The following is a 15,845-nucleotide window of genomic DNA, read 5'->3' as shown; positions in this document are numbered from 1 at the left end:
AAAGTGTACTTACACACATTTGAGCGTTTTCATCTGTTCTATAAAGAGAACGAGGGTCTGGATCTGGATGCAATGCGGCAAAAGGATCACGGTGATGCACTTTACATCAACATTGTTTTTGTTACAGATCCCACATCCAACACAAAGAGCTGGGTTCTCATTCATAAAACAGTGCGTAGGAGCCACACTACATGTCTCGGGTCTGTGCCTACACAGGGTACCTCTTGTATATTCTCTGGTCTTTAAACAACAGGTCCATTTTACAAAGCATGTCAGAGGTTTGAGGAGACTTTTTACAATCAAAAATCTACTTCAAGGATCATTTATTGTCATTATGCACCATAGGGATGCACAACTAAATCTGCTGTGCGTATTTTGCCAACTTGCAGAGGCAAGATTACAAATGCGTATTATATTCATAAGCATTGCTTTCAGAACAGGAAACCCTGCTACACCCATCCATTTCAGTTGGTTTTCTTCATTGAGGGACCAGTGCTTGCATCTTTTAGTTGTGCATGTTTCAAATCTTTCCATTTTCCTACAAAAGTGTAGGTATGTGTAAATAATGATCTGTATGGAAAACTGTTGTCGTTATAGCATAACATATTGATACATAACACTCTGGTCACTGTATGTTTCTCTATACGTCCATCTTAGTCGGGGATACAGAGCGCTGTGTTGTGCACCTTTGAGACTGTTAAAGAAGGAAGAGGGATGATGGCAGATGAGGAAGTAGTTTCCAAAGATTTACTCTAGATTGTCACAGTGTCTAATCTGTTCCAGCAAGGAAAACAATGTTATACATTTCCCATATGATGTAAATGTGGACATATTTACATATTTGCATCTTGTAAATCAGACTTGACTTGGTCACAGCAATAAAACAACTGCAGACATTCAGCAAACAAACAAACACAAATTGTAGTTGGGAAGTAAAGCATGCAAAACAGCACAGTTCTTTAAACCGTTGGATGTTGACTGCTTTATCTCACAGATGTGTCCTTTTTTGGAAAAGCGCTGGAGTTATACCACAGTGAGCTTAAGGAGGCCGCAGCCATCCCACAGAAAAGGCGTCTTGGCTCACTGCTTGTGGACAAAACACTGCTCAAAGAAAAGCTTGCGTCTTCCTCGCTCCGCTGTCTGGAGGTGAGGACGAGCAATGTGCAAACACATACAACGCATCAGTTTATGGTTAAAGGGTTATGGAGCTTTAGATCATGATGAACAAGTGATTCAAACAGAGGGGCAGTGATGCCATTCTGTATTGATACAATCTCACTGAAGTGAAAACATAAGCGAGGTCCAGGGCCTCGCTGAGTGAAGACCCTGGGAGAAAATACTTTCTGATATTCAAATACTGATACTGCAAAGCTCTTGAAGGCATGTCGGAATCATTGTTGTGCTCTGAATCTCTGCTCCAGGTCATCCACCAGATGCTTACCCAGCAGGCTAGGGTGAAGCTAGATGCTGTCATTGCCGAGGTTTGTGAAGTCAAGTATGAACTAGAGTCCAGTCCCTCCACCACGGCTGAGTTAGCCAACTCCCTCACATTCTTGGATGAGATTTGGGAGAGGGTAAGACACACATTTAACATTAAAAGCAGTTTCTAGTGTTTTTAGCAAAATCATGATAGTTCATTTTAAATGATATACTCATCAACCAAGTATCCTCTCTACTCTTCTGTCCCATCTTCTCACCTCTTCTCCTATTTGACTTTATTCTACTACACTTTCTTTTTCTCCCTTTTAACAGATTTCGGTGCTTGAAGCGGAACAGGAGACATTATGTCAGATGTACAGTCTGATTAACGTGTACTCAGTTCCGCTGCCAACTGAGGATCTGCTTGTTTTTGCCACCTTGCAACCCTCCATTAACGAGCTGTACTGCATCATCAGTCATGCATTACTGGAGAGGGGCTCCATCGTTGACAAGCTGCACAGCTCCCTGCAGAAGGACATCAAGGAGCTGAACCGTGAGGTCATCCAAACCAAGCTTAAGTCACTTGTACGTGGATACGTTTTAATCCTGTTTCTATTAACCATAGTTTGGTTTACTCAAGGTGTGTCAATATGTTGTTGATTTATTACTTGTTTGTGCTTTCTCATGCGTAGGATCCACAACTCCTTGACATCAATGCAGATTCCTCCCAAGTGCATCTGCTGCTGGAAGGCATCCAGATGTCCATAGACAAGCTGCAGGCCCAGGCCCACGCCTACACCTCCTACCAGGAGAAATTGAAGGTGCTGTCATTTTTAAGATCCTTCATTCGAAATGATTCTAGCAAAAAAACATGTCCCAAGTCAAGTCAAAACGATTTTATTTTGTTTTGAAAGACTGCGTCTAAAGCAGAAACTGTCATTTTATTTTAACTTTACCGGCAAACAAGCCAATTGACCCAAATGAGTTCCCACCCTCTACCTTCTGATGCATACAGGTGGAGGTCACCAACTTTGACACCCTGGAAGAGCTAATTGCAGAGTTTAGGCTGAAACAGCTGCTGTGGGACTCTCTAGAGAAATGGGACTGTTTGTCAGATGGATGGAGGCAGGTGAGTTGTACTCAACACACTGTATCTGAAGGCCTGGACACACATATGCACAGACACATGTCAACAGCTCTTCCTCTCTTTTACCTTTGACTGTGTCCTTCCATATTCACCCATCCCCAGAGCACACTTGAGCAGCTGGACCTGGAGCAGATCAGCTCACAGGTCACAACATATAGCAAATACATCAACCGGCTGGAAGAGGGCCTGTCGAGCAACAACGTACTGACAACTCTTAAGGAGAAGGTGGAAGTCGCCAAACAGAGGGTTGGTAGGACAGAGTGTTTGTTGTGACTGATGTGTGTGTGGCATAAAAAACAAAATGAATGTTATCACAAAAATCTTTTTGAAATGATGTCATAGTAAAATATATACTGCAGTAATTGAATTGGTTCTTGACTGCAGCTTTACTTCTCTATCTAAATGGTATTCATGTGTTCTCCTTCAGCTGCCGGTGATCACTGATCTCTGTAACCCAAGTGTGAAGCCAGAGCACTGGAAGATGCTGGAGTCTGTTGTGGGGATCTCTCTGAACAGGAACCAGCTTACCTTGGCTGCTGTGGAGACGCTCAACGTCTTCTCCTATGGCCTGAAGATACAGGAGGTAACACGTGCTTCAAGGCTACATCATGACCTTCTCTTGCTTTGGTTGTTGCTGACGATTAAAACTATTACCAGGAACTTTCATTTCTTGTTCACTTTGGCGGTCGCTGTGGAAGAAAGCGGTAGTGTTTCTGAGGTCAAGGATAGAAGCACACAAGCTGCTTGTACTTGATATCTTGCCTGTGTATCTCATCTAGCCTGGACAAACAGGACTAACACATCCCTTGACTTGTAGGTGTCAGGGCAGGCTTCAGGAGAGGCGTCAGTGAAGTCCATTTATACAAAGGTGCGTGGAAAGGGAACTACCTTCCAACTACCTGAATATGTGCAATAGAAGTGTACTCTCTACCTTCCAGTCTGCTGAATATGATTTGATTTTAATCATGAGATTTTGATGCACACACAGCCAGTGTGATGACTCATAGTGAATGACTCAGCAATTGCATCTTCGCATACAGAGAATTCAGCTATTTGTACATTTGCAAAGATGCTCTTTAGTATCATATAAAGCTTAATCCATATGTTTTTATAATTAACACTTGTGACCCTATGTGCAGTGGGTGTGTCCTCGTAACTTTTGAGGATTTTATGGCTAGTGCCTGGTGGCGTGTGCCTGGTGGCGTGTTATGAGCTGATGGTTGCAACATGGTGTGATTTGGAGTAAGTGGACATTGGAGAAGCTGGCATTGATAATAGCCAATTAAAATCAATCACCAGGTTTTGTTCTCTATTGATCCTTGCTGCTACTGTGCAGCTCTGGTCTGGAGTTGTCTACTATTCAGGTTTGATACTTTAACTTAACCCTTTACCCTCTGCCCTCAATGAGCCATGTAGGTGAAGGAGGTTTGGTGGAACACGGCGTTCACTGTGCTGTCTCACGGGGAATCTAAAGACGGCTCCATCTTGGGAGGCACGGATGATATCCAGGTGGTAACATGCCGCACACAGTCTTTTGTAGCGCACTAGTAGTGTTTCAGTACTAATTGTGTGTGTTTTCATGTTGGTTTTACTGTGAAGGTACTCCTGGATGACAGCATCATCTCTCTAGGCTGGGTGGCCTCTTCTCGCTACGTAGCTCCCATCATAAATGTGGTGAACATTTTGCTGGGAAAGCTGACCCACTTCAACCAAACACTGGTAACGCTTTTAAAAGAATGGAACATAGTGATCTTTCGTTTGGCTCCTAGTGACTCTTCTCTCGGCTTCTCTCAATGCAAAATGCAAATTGTGACTTCGAATTTGGTCTCAAATGTTACACAGTAGCACTCCCTAGTGGCTGCAAACGAGATGACAACGTTCTTTTGCTTTGGTTATATTTAATGAGTGCTATATTCTGGTTTATGTAAGGCAATACTAACAGGATTACGAGTACATATCATGATTGGCCTTTACCTCTTCAATGATCTTTCTTCTGCTCACATTGTTTTAACCCTCTGCCCCTCTCTCTCCTTCTCCTCGCTCTCCTCTCCTGCCATCCTTGCCAGGATGAGTGGCTTACATGCCAAAGGAACTGGCTTTATCTGGAGAGTATCTTCTTGGCCCCAGACATCGAGAGGCAGCTGCCTGCTCAGTCCAAGATGTTCTTCAAGGTGGACAAGTCTTGGAAGGAGATCATGGCAAAGGTCAAACTGAGGCCTAATGCGCTTCAAGTTGCCACACAGCCTCGTAGGTTTGATGGAAAAATAAGACAAGAAGACATGTACATGTGGAAGGGCAGACAGATTCACACGACAATGTACTCTGTTCATGCTATGCAGATCTGTTGGAGACTTTTCAACACAACAACACTCTCTTGGATGAGATACAGAAGTGTCTGGAAAACTACCTGGAGTCCAAGAGAGTGATCTTCCCCAGGTACACACGCACACACACTTGGTTTGTTACATAGAACGGGGCTTTTACATCATACTCCACATTCTGTTTTTTGTCATCCTATGTTTTTTCTTCCCTTTCCTGCTTATTGTTCCCCGTGCACAAACTACATTTTGAACATGACTATAATATATACAGTGTGATTCTCTGCCTGTTCTCTCTGGACAGGTTACCAGTTGTTGCTCTAAACATCTGTTCCCAGTGAACACGGTGATAAACACCATGTTCTGGATCCTGGTGTGTTGTGTTAAATGCTCTGATAAGTCCTCTACCCTCGCAGGTTCTACTTCTTATCTAATGACGAGCTGATAAAGATCTTGGCCCAGACAAGAAACCCCCAAGCAGTGCAGCCCCACCTTAGGAAGTGTTTTGATGCCATTACACGGCTAGAGTTTGCTTTACTGCCCGAATCTTCTGGGACCGATACAGAAAATGTGCTGGATGTTGGAATACAGGAGACGGACTACAGCAAAGACATCGTGAACATGGTGTCCCCCGAGGGAGAGAAGGTTTGAGCAACCTTAACACCGTTGGCCATCATGCTCTGTTATATAATCTGTTATTATCTTGTTTCAGTCCTTGCTGAGAGCACGAGTTAACAGAAATACATTCATGTGCTCTGTGTTCTATAACAATATTTAACCCTGTCAGCCATCTTCAATCAAGTTCCCAAATTGTGCCAAAACTTGTGTGAGCAGTAATTAAGGCAAAAACTGGACAAATGTAATTTATGATATAGTATTGTTTTAGAAACTACACATTTGTTAAGAATTTGTTGGTTTGGGAATGTAAGAATGTGACTGGTCTTGTCCTGCTAAATTTTTTACTGCTCTGCAACTGACCTTGTTGTCCTGTGTGTAAGCTCAGGTGGGTTTGACTAAAGGTCTTAAGGCACAAGGCAACGTGGAGGATTGGCTTTGCAAGGTGGAGGAGGCGATGTTCTCCTCACTGCGACGCCTCAGCAAGGCTGCCATTGCTGACTACCAGGTGAAGTCTAGAGAGGAATGGGTGGTGGCTGGACATCCATCGCAGGTACACACACGCAGACATTACATGGATCAGTGCTTTTTATATTGTTTAAGTAATAGACATTTGTGCTGTAGTTCTTAGAGTATAACTCTCCTTGGGTTTGTATTGCAAAAATATAAAATCATTGTGACGCAAAGTTACCAATAAATTCACTTTTACAGATATATTATCTTCCTCACCATTAGAATTGTGGTGATTTTTCCTTTAACTTACTTTCAGGAGCTAACCGAGATATTAAAGGGACAGTGCGTAGGATTTAGTGGCATCTCACGGTGGGGTTACAGATTCGCTCACTCCTCTCTTTCAAACACTGGACTTTCGGACTACTGTTGAAACACTACTGCCTTACAGCACAGCGGGCTCCATGAAGAGGTCCCACTCCAATGCTACACACTGGTCCTTTCTATCAGTTCAGCTGATGCTTTGTGCTTATGCTGTGATCTAACTTCAGTTTATGTGTGTCCACCAGGTGGTGCTGACCATCTCCCAGATGATGTGGTGCAAGGACATGGATGCTTGCCTAGATGGAGACCATGACCACTTTGCTGCCCTGCAGGAATTTGAACTGACTAACTTTGATGTAAACCACACATATCAACACTACTGCTTGCCTTTTCCTCAAACAAATCACTTTTGTTTGCCCAATTTCATTTAACTTTTCAGCTTAAAAGTATGAATACTACGCGTGTCTGTGTGTATTCCAGAGGCTGAATGCTCTGGTGGCATTGGTACGAGGACGGCTGCCTGCTTTACACCGTAATATCATCACTGCCCTCATCACCATCGACGCCCATGCCAGAGACATTGTCACAGATCTAGTCCGCCAGAAGGTACAATAGGACAAACCAACACAGAAACACCAACCAGCTTAAATCAATGTCTGTCCTTGGCTTTGTATGGAAGGTGCAGGAGGATTTTTCAGGTGATGAGAAAATGTTTATAACAACTCACTGCCTTAAAGTAACTTCAGTCCTCCATTTCAGGTGGACACCAGGTGTAACTTTGAATGGCAGAAACAGTTACGCTACTACTGGGACATGGACCTGGACAATTGTGTAGCCAAAATGGCCGTGTCCACCTACACGTATGGCTATGAATACCTGGGAGCCTGTCCTAGACTAGTTATAACACCACTCACGGTAACACATACACTTTGATACTGAGACACACATGACGTATTCTGTCCCAACATTCATTTAACGCTGCATAACACAGAAACCTTCTCATGCATCGGGTTGAATGCTACTGCAGTGAGGTCAGACTGGGAACACATATCTTATCCTCAGTTACACAAGCATCATAAAGATCATTTTACTTCATTCAGATTGTTTGTGAAGCCACAGACCCGTATGGAAAAGACACAAACAACCAAGCAGAGCTAATAGTGCAGCCTATAGCATGTGTGTCCTCTCGTCGGTAGAGCTGACATGTGACACAGAAACACTGCATACTGTGTGTGTCACTGTTACTCAAGCTGTCTTTTATCTCTCACGCTGCTCAGGATCGTTGTTATTTGTGTCTGATGGGGGCTCTCCAGTTAGACCTTGGAGGAGCACCAGCCGGGCCAGCAGGTACGGGCAAAACAGAGACCACCAAGGACCTGGCTAAGGCCCTGGGGATACAGTGTGTGGTCTTCAACTGCTCTGATGGACTTGACTACAAGGTCAGCCATGAAGTGTATTCATCTGTAACCCACATCCTTTTTATTACTCCTTCTGTTTCCCTTCTTTGCTTGTTGGTGCACTCAGTTCTGAATTATTTGTTCCTTTACTTCTTTAATTAGCTCAGGAAGGCTTAACTCACTCTGACTGCACCTGCTAAGTGGTACCACTAGATGGCACTATTGCAAAAGCAGTAAAGTGCCATTTAACAGATACTCTGTACAGAGCCTTGTGTGCTTCTCAAGGATTACCTTAAACCAGTTTCAATCCTTTCCTCTATGTTCTTAAAATGATGCTCTAATGTCTGCCTGTCCCAACAGTAGGTGTTTGAGAAACACAAGACAGTTGCATGCGATAGTATGATAATAGGTATCATACTGTATCTGGCTGTGTGTTTTCATTGCATTAACAATCCAGTAAAAGGCACATTCAGTGTTTCATATGTAAATAAAAGGGATGCCTCATCAAGATTACATCCCAAGATTGTAATCTGCTATAATGTTCACATTGAGAGAAGGTCTTTTAATACAAGTTATTGTTTCTGTTTCTTCTTTTACAGTTTGTTTACATCAGCCAGTTTTCATTCATTAAGATCAGTTGACAAACATACACAATGCTGATATTGCATATATTAGTAATATCCTTTACTTATATATACAACTATATCTGTATTTTATAAACCCCCAAACTTCAGCTGTAATCTGTTTCTCTTCTTCTTTGTCTCCAGACGACGGGGTGCTTCTTTAGCGGTCTGGCTCAGTCGGGTGCTTGGTGTTGTTTTGACGAATTTAACCGAATTGACATTGAAGTGTTGTCTGTCATCGCTCAGCAACTCACAACCATACGAAACGCCAAAGCTGATAAGGTACACACACACACACACACACACACACACACCACTTTGTTAAGACACTGCATACCTTATATGGAGAAGAATTTAGAACATTGTTCTGCTTTCCTAAAATTCTCACAAAACACCAAAAGATAAACTTTACAAATCTCAGTCATTCACTTGACGTTGAGGTACTTGATTCCACTCTAGCAGTGTGAACACCCTGCTGTTATAAATAATCACATTTATGTGTTTTTTTTATGTAAACGTACTGGTATTTAAAGGGTTAAACTCTGATAATGAATAAGTATTGTTCAGCGATGACCAGGGCTGAACTTGGCGAAAGAGGGGAATAATATTGATGTATCAGTTAAGGCAGTTTTTCAGACACAGACATCTGTGTTCTCTGAGCACACCGTGAGGCTCAGTGGGTAAGACTTCACACTGGCTCATGAACGAGAGCATTTCACTCAACTCTGTGTTACGCAGCTGTCAAGGTTTCAATTTGAAGGCCGGGAGATCAAGGTGGTGAGGACGTGTGCTGCATTCATCACCATGAACCCAGGCTGTGCTGGAAGAACGGAGCTACCTGACAACCTTAAAGCTCTCTTCAGACCCATAGCCATGATGGTGCCCAACTACGCACTCATTGCTGAGGTAACAGGCTCTCTGCGTGTGCCTCATTGTATTTGCTTGCTTATTTTCGCGTCATGTCTTTTATCATTCCCTTGTTTCTCTCCCTCCCTCCAGGTGGTTCTGTACTCAGAGGGATTTGAGTCCAGTACGGTCCTAGCGAGGAAAATGACCCAGATGTACAAGCTGTGCTCTGAGCAGCTGTCCCAGCAGGACCACTACGACTTTGGCATGAGAGCCGTCAAGTCCGTCCTGGTCATGGCTGGGTCAGAGAGCATCACACTCACACATACACTGACACACGTGTGCATTCATATAGAGACAAACAAATCATTCACTTTAATCAGAGTGAAAACGACTCATTTTGACTCTGATGAAGACACAGTCGTGTCAAAATGTTTGCCTGTTTGCACAATTAAAGGCTGCAAATCAATCAGTGCACTCAGGTCTCTTGGAGGTTTGCTGTCCTAGAACTGAGCAGCTCCTGATTCAGCTGTAAGATGCACAAAGAACCTCGTTTCAACTCGATTTGAATGGATGTTCTCGACCACTTGTAGTAAAAGTCATGCTTAATCTGCCGGTTGGTTATTAGCTGGAGCTCAGGGAACTGTGATTGGCTTGTGATGCATTGTCTGTCTTTGCTCACGTATTACTTCTGTGAGTCTGCGTGTTCCTCAGTCAGCACACATTCATTCATCTCTAATGTCTCTGATTGTTTTACTTTGTTTTTAACAGTCTTCATTGCCTCTATATTTGTAAGAGTCGATACCCATTCATGCCGATAAGATAATTGTTCAAATATTATTGATATTTGTTTGAATAATAAAAAGCATTTTGAGCATTTGAAACTGACGTAGTTTGTAGTGAACAGCATGTTAACTGAGGATTGTTCTGCCTTATGATCAACATGAAGAAAATAAAGACTAAACAAACGAGTGAACAGGCGTTAGGACCTAAAGAACATAACTCCAGGATAAAGCAAAAAAAGGCACAGCACCATTTTAGGATTGTCAATCAAATATAGCTAGTCATATTGCGTAACAAGTATTTGTAAAATGGCAATGACTTGATGCTTGATGTATACAGTAACACAATGGATGTGTCTGTTCTTAGGCCTCTAAAGAGAGAACACCCCCCCCTCAGTGAGGAGGTGGTTCTGATGAGAGCCCTGAGGGATTCCAACCTGCCCAAGTTGCTCACTGATGATGCTGTGCTGTTTGGGTATGCCTCTCACACATCTTACCTCTGCTGCTCCAAGGACACGACATTCACATATTACACCAGCCTGCTGCACAATTAAGAAATGAGAAAATGATTTTTTTTTGACGTTGTTATATGTGAAAACCTTATGTGTGTTTGTATTATGCCAACAACCCCTCCAGTGGTATCCTGTCTGACCTCTTCCCCGGTGTGAGTGTTCCTGAGCGTGACTACGGTGAGCTACACTCCGCTATCCTGGAGTCTCTGGTGAAGAGAAACCTGCAGCCACTGGCTAGCATGACCAAGAAGGTACAGTGGGGGACAGTGGTGTTCCTTAATTAACTCGTTTTTAATTTCCTTATGAATATTTTTACTTCTGTAAAACACTTCACATGAAGTATGTACATTTTAAAAGATTCGGCCGGTATTATTCTCTGTTCTTCTGAACATGAAGCGGCTGTGGATCAACAGGTAGAGCAGGTCATCGTTAACAGAACAATAGTTAGGCCGGTGCACGATAGCTTGAATATATGTTTTATAATAATCTAATAATTTGACAACATGTTAAGTCCATGGCACAGAGAAATCAAGCTTTGGCCACACAGGCAACAGCTGTTCACAGGTTAAATTCTTTGTCTTTGTATTATCTTATGTTACCAATAATGAAAATGATAGATTATGGCCAGTCGTCTTCAAAACCAGCCCTCATTCCTCCTTTCCTCTTCTTTTTCTACGAGCAGGTGATGCAGTTGTATGAGACCATTTTAGTGCGTCATGGTGTCATGTTGGTCGGGCCTACTGGTGGAGGTAAGACCACCGTCTACAGTGTCCTGGCAGACGCACTGGAGACCCTCCACGGCACAGGGCACGCGGCTAACAACCCTTTCTATCAACATGTCAAGACCTATGTTCTCAACCCCAAATCTGTCACAAAGGGAGAGCTCTACGGAGAGGTACGGCAGACAATAGAACAATAAATACACAACAGCTTCTTTACTCCTCTCTCTACATTCATCCATTATCCTCCTCAACCCTTCAGGTTAACACAGTAACACTCGAGTGGCGTGACGGACTGATGGCGCTGAGTGTCCGTGATGCGGTCAGCGACACGAGTGCTGCCCACAAGTGGGTGGTTTGCGACGGGCCGGTCGACGCCCTATGGATTGAGAACATGAACACAGTGCTGGATGACAACAAGATGCTCTGTCTGGCTAACGGCGAGCGAATCAAACTTACACCATCCGTCCATATGGTGTTTGAGGTTAGAGCTGACCTCAGTGAATGGAGAGTTTCATGTTCTGTCCATTCAATAAGCAGTTTTCTATTTTTATAGTGTCAAAGACAGGTCCAAGAATAAACAACTGGAGCTTGAATACGAGTTTGATGCTTTCTGTTTCAGTGAATATATACATGGTCCTAGATTATCTTATCATTATCTTTCTTTAACTGTGTTTCTCAGGTCCAGGACTTGGCTGTAGCTTCTCCAGCCACTGTCAGCCGCTGTGGGACGGTTTATATCGACCCAGATGAGCTCAAGTGGATGCCCTATGTCCAGACGTGGATCAGTGGTCTCGGAGCCAAGGTTGTACATGTTGTATCTCTGTCATCTTTATAACACTATTTGAAATTGCAAAATGTCTTTTGGAAGTGGCTAAAAGCAAAATCATGCTTATTGTAATTGAGGATCTAATGTAATGTTGTGTTGTGAGACTGTGACTGTTAGTGCACTGGTATATGAATGTTTATGTGCTTTATCAGGCATTACAAGGAGAAGAACTTAAGCTTCAGCATTACAGTTCATGACAGCACATCACATCAAAGCCCTGACCTTTTAGGAAGACTTAACACCACAGTGAGAGTGGATCATCTCTCCCCTGAACGTTAGACTCTCTCTCTCTCTCTCTGCTAATGTCTAATTAACTGAGATGAGTCTGTTTGTTGACATTGTATTTATCTGAACATCTGTCACATGTTCTTGTGCCTGCTTTCCTATTCTCTCTCCACATTTATCTCCCACCTTTGAGTTCTTAAACCTCTTCATTACGATACTTTTTTTTAAAAAGCAACATATTTTGGTGAAAGTGACCTTCTGCGTTTGTCTGGGATAGCTTTGATTGCACAAACACATGTGTGGATTTGTTAGAGTTAGAGTTTATTAGAGTTTTTAATTAGTTTTGAATTGATTTCCACTGAGATATTCTAACTGAGGGAGTGTGTCTCTCGGGGACAGGGAGGGCATTGGCTGTCTTCTCTGTCTAACACTTGTTTATTCAGCACCTGCTCAAAGAATAGTTCAGCACATGTTTGAAGTCCGCTCATCCCATTTCTTGCTCATAGATGAGGAGATTATTACCACTCTCATGTCTGGCCTTTACATTTGAATCTACTGCCAGACATTGAGTTCAGCTTTGCGTTAAAGCGAGCCTTGCTCTGTTCGGAGGTAAGGAAGGCCAGTGAGCTTTAGCGGTGCGTTTTCCCAACATGTCGAACTCTATTACTCTAAGTCAAACTAACCAGGTGGCCTCAGTGGTTATGTACTCTAGATGAAAGTAAAGATCACTGCACCAGCTTACTCTCCTCTTACTGCATCCATCTCTTCACTCCATGCTGTCTCTACAGCTCCCAGGCCCAGTGAGAACATACCTGCTGGAGCTGTTTGAGCAATACGTGGAGAAAGGTCTTCAGTTCGTTCTGAAGTATTGTACCCAGGCCGTTCCACAGGTGGACATCAGTAAAGTGACCACTCTGTGCTCCCTGTTGGAGGCACTGCTGCTGGGCAAAGGGGGGCCAGACCTTCAAATGGTACATTAAACACAAGATTTAACTCTCACTTTAGTCTGTTTCAGTTCTCTCCATGGTGCCACACAGGACCTCGTCTATCAGTGCACCATAACTTAGCACTTTAATAACAAAATTCAGTTTTGTTTTGGGCAAGGTCAGATGATAAGATCAGCATCTGCTCAAACCACACACAACACTAATACTTTATGAATATAGATAGACCTATATATAGATACATATAGAGTGGACCACACACATGCCTACAGTAAATAAAGGTTACACATAATTAGAACCACACCGTTCTACTACTTATTACCACACACTTTCTTCCCTTTCTCTATCTGTCTGTGTGTGTTCGTGCAGGAGTCCAAGCACCTCAACAGCATATTATGTCACACCTTCATATTCTGCTACCTGTGGGCAGTCGGAGGAAACCTGACCACTTCTCACTGGGATGCTTTTGACACCTTCATTCGAGAGCAGTTTGAAGGCAGCAGCAATGCTGAGGTAGATATACCTGTGCACACACCCACAGATACAGACACATACGGGTTTACAGGATGGAGGGGTTTTGGAATTATTCATATCACACTGAAAATCATGTCCAGTGTCGCTGTTAAAACTCTGTCAATCAAAGCATTTTTGGTAACGCATGTCGATAATGTATTTTAAACCTACTTATAATGTATTATAATCTGCTTAAAGTACTGTATATATATATAGCTTTAAGCACTCAGATATATTCATAATCAAACAATTTATAAGGTCAAGTATCATAATACATAAATGCCGGTCACTCACTGACATTTTTGCATATCACTATTGTACTTTGCCAGCTTTGTAGAATTATGGATTGGTCGTTATAGAATAGGCTCCAGGCTTTATTGTCCCCGAGGGCTAATTCATCTCCACAGCACTGTAGATGTCAGTCAACAATGCCGACAACAGCACACACTCAGCTGCATTCAGGCCCTGCTAAATAGAGCTGAGGTTGACCAGTAGGTGGATCGGTAGATTGGAATGAATGATGGTCTGATACAACAACAGGTGGAGGTGGCAACTTAGTTAACACTTGACTGACAGTCTTTGGTGGCTCCTTTTCTATCTGTCGTCAGTGTGCTGGTCGGAGCTGAGTCTACTGTGCAGTGTCACTCCGAGGCATTTGAGGTTGTCAACTGTCTGGTTATTGATGATGATGATGGAATGCTGAGGTGAGGAGGGACCCATTGTGATTTTCTTTGTCTTGCTGACATTGAGGTGAAGATGGTTGTCTTTGCACCACTGGGTGAAGTGTGCAGCTGTGTGGTGAGAGTCCAGAGCAGAGAGGTTACACTTGAGATGGATCATAAGATGCCTTTGAACATCCATAAAGAGGATCCTAACAAAGTTGCCTGATGAATCCAGTCCACAGCGTCGTAGGGCGACAACTGGCAGAATGATGTTCAGCAGCATCTTCTCCAGGCTCTTCAGTATAATACAATGGAGGAAGGTGGGGGCTGACGTTATGAGTTCTTTAGCCTAACAAGAAATGGAAAGTGAATTGTTTGAGAGGTTTGTCGTGGTTGGTAGTCGTGGCAGATGATTGAGTTGAGGAACAGGACTCACTTACCTGAAGGTGGATTAGCATGTAAGTGAGTATCATCTGGAACATCTCACACGCTTCCACATCCTGTTCATCTCTGTGTGCATAAGGAGCTGATGATGTTGTTGTTTTTTGTGGTGTTGTGTGTATTTGGGAATTTCAATATTATTTAGGTCAGAGAACAGATTGTGTGGATGTTGTTGTGTTTACAATGAGATGAAGGCCGTGCAGCCAACTCCCAGCTGTTAGCTTGATGTAACACAAAAGGCACACGCATGCTCACACATCAGTAACGGCAGCATTCAGGGAAACAAATGCCGCAGGGCTACAGAGACTACAGTCAACAGCAGAGTAAAGCAAGTGTCTTCAATGCCTGTTTTCTAAGGAGGTTGTTTGGTCATTACACTATATTTGCCCAGTTTCATGTGTGTCAATTAATGTGCGTTTATGTGTGCCACGTAGCTCCCGAAGCATGGCACCTTGTGGAGTGCGTATATGAACTTCAACCAGAAGCGTCTGGAGCCATGGGACAACATCATCCCTTCATTCAAATACAACAGGGAGCAGCCCTTCTTTGAGACGCTGGTCCCCACCACAGACACCGTCCGCTACGGCTACCTGATGGAGAAACTGTTATCTGTGCAGCGGTCTGTACTCTTCACCGGCAGCACTGGAGTGGGGAAGGTAAGGATTCATGGAGACAGTAGGAACAACACCGGGACATACTGTACTTTAAACTGTAACACACCGACCGAATAGATGGAAATAATTTAACCCTTTAGCCTCACTTTAAAACAAAGGTTCTCTGATGTCCTCAGAGGACAGAAATGTCTTATTATATAACAATGTTATTTTCCAATTTTACTGAGTGAAATATTTTTAACCAGCATCAATCCTGCTCATCAATATATCAGAATATTTAGCCTTTAAAGGCCAGTTTCTTTACATAATGGTGCTGTTGTTCTTTTATTACAACAAAACAAAACACAAAAGCTTGATTCTTTTCTGTAAAATGCAAGATTTCTGTTGTTTTCACAGCCTGGACAAGAAGTTATCTGTGTGAGTGGTGGTGATGTGTTTGAATGTGTCCGTCCCTTACAGTCAGTG

General features: G+C 43.0%; 1 protein-coding gene across 1 annotated transcript in view; it reads left to right on the top strand.

The window, feature by feature from the left end:
• The window catches only part of dnah6 (dynein, axonemal, heavy chain 6), a 44,466-nt gene that overhangs the window by 3,698 nt on the left and 24,923 nt on the right, over positions 1-15,845 (top strand). Inside the window, exons 12-41 of the mRNA XM_031864440.1 lie at positions 5-91; positions 995-1,146; positions 1,422-1,574; positions 1,753-2,004; positions 2,112-2,240; positions 2,435-2,548; positions 2,669-2,812; positions 2,994-3,149; positions 3,384-3,434; positions 3,983-4,075; positions 4,166-4,285; positions 4,633-4,813; positions 4,906-5,002; positions 5,301-5,529; positions 5,888-6,052; positions 6,519-6,629; positions 6,754-6,879; positions 7,033-7,188; positions 7,551-7,712; positions 8,438-8,575; positions 9,032-9,199; positions 9,293-9,441; positions 10,289-10,396; positions 10,558-10,684; positions 11,116-11,328; positions 11,415-11,636; positions 11,835-11,957; positions 12,995-13,177; positions 13,520-13,663; positions 15,201-15,422. Coding sequence (XP_031720300.1) covers positions 5-91; positions 995-1,146; positions 1,422-1,574; positions 1,753-2,004; positions 2,112-2,240; positions 2,435-2,548; positions 2,669-2,812; positions 2,994-3,149; positions 3,384-3,434; positions 3,983-4,075; positions 4,166-4,285; positions 4,633-4,813; positions 4,906-5,002; positions 5,301-5,529; positions 5,888-6,052; positions 6,519-6,629; positions 6,754-6,879; positions 7,033-7,188; positions 7,551-7,712; positions 8,438-8,575; positions 9,032-9,199; positions 9,293-9,441; positions 10,289-10,396; positions 10,558-10,684; positions 11,116-11,328; positions 11,415-11,636; positions 11,835-11,957; positions 12,995-13,177; positions 13,520-13,663; positions 15,201-15,422 — 4,475 coding nt within the window. The remainder of the gene's footprint in view (positions 1-4; positions 92-994; positions 1,147-1,421; positions 1,575-1,752; positions 2,005-2,111; positions 2,241-2,434; positions 2,549-2,668; positions 2,813-2,993; positions 3,150-3,383; positions 3,435-3,982; positions 4,076-4,165; positions 4,286-4,632; positions 4,814-4,905; positions 5,003-5,300; positions 5,530-5,887; positions 6,053-6,518; positions 6,630-6,753; positions 6,880-7,032; positions 7,189-7,550; positions 7,713-8,437; positions 8,576-9,031; positions 9,200-9,292; positions 9,442-10,288; positions 10,397-10,557; positions 10,685-11,115; positions 11,329-11,414; positions 11,637-11,834; positions 11,958-12,994; positions 13,178-13,519; positions 13,664-15,200; positions 15,423-15,845) is intronic.

Source organism: Anarrhichthys ocellatus, unplaced genomic scaffold (assembly GCF_004355925.1).
Source record: "Anarrhichthys ocellatus isolate YVR2014 unplaced genomic scaffold, GSC_Weel_1.0 scaffold31, whole genome shotgun sequence".
Classification (NCBI taxonomy): domain Eukaryota; kingdom Metazoa; phylum Chordata; class Actinopteri; order Perciformes; family Anarhichadidae; genus Anarrhichthys; species Anarrhichthys ocellatus.
Note: the sequence above shows the minus strand (reverse complement) of the source record. Positions and strands in the feature narration are given on the sequence as shown.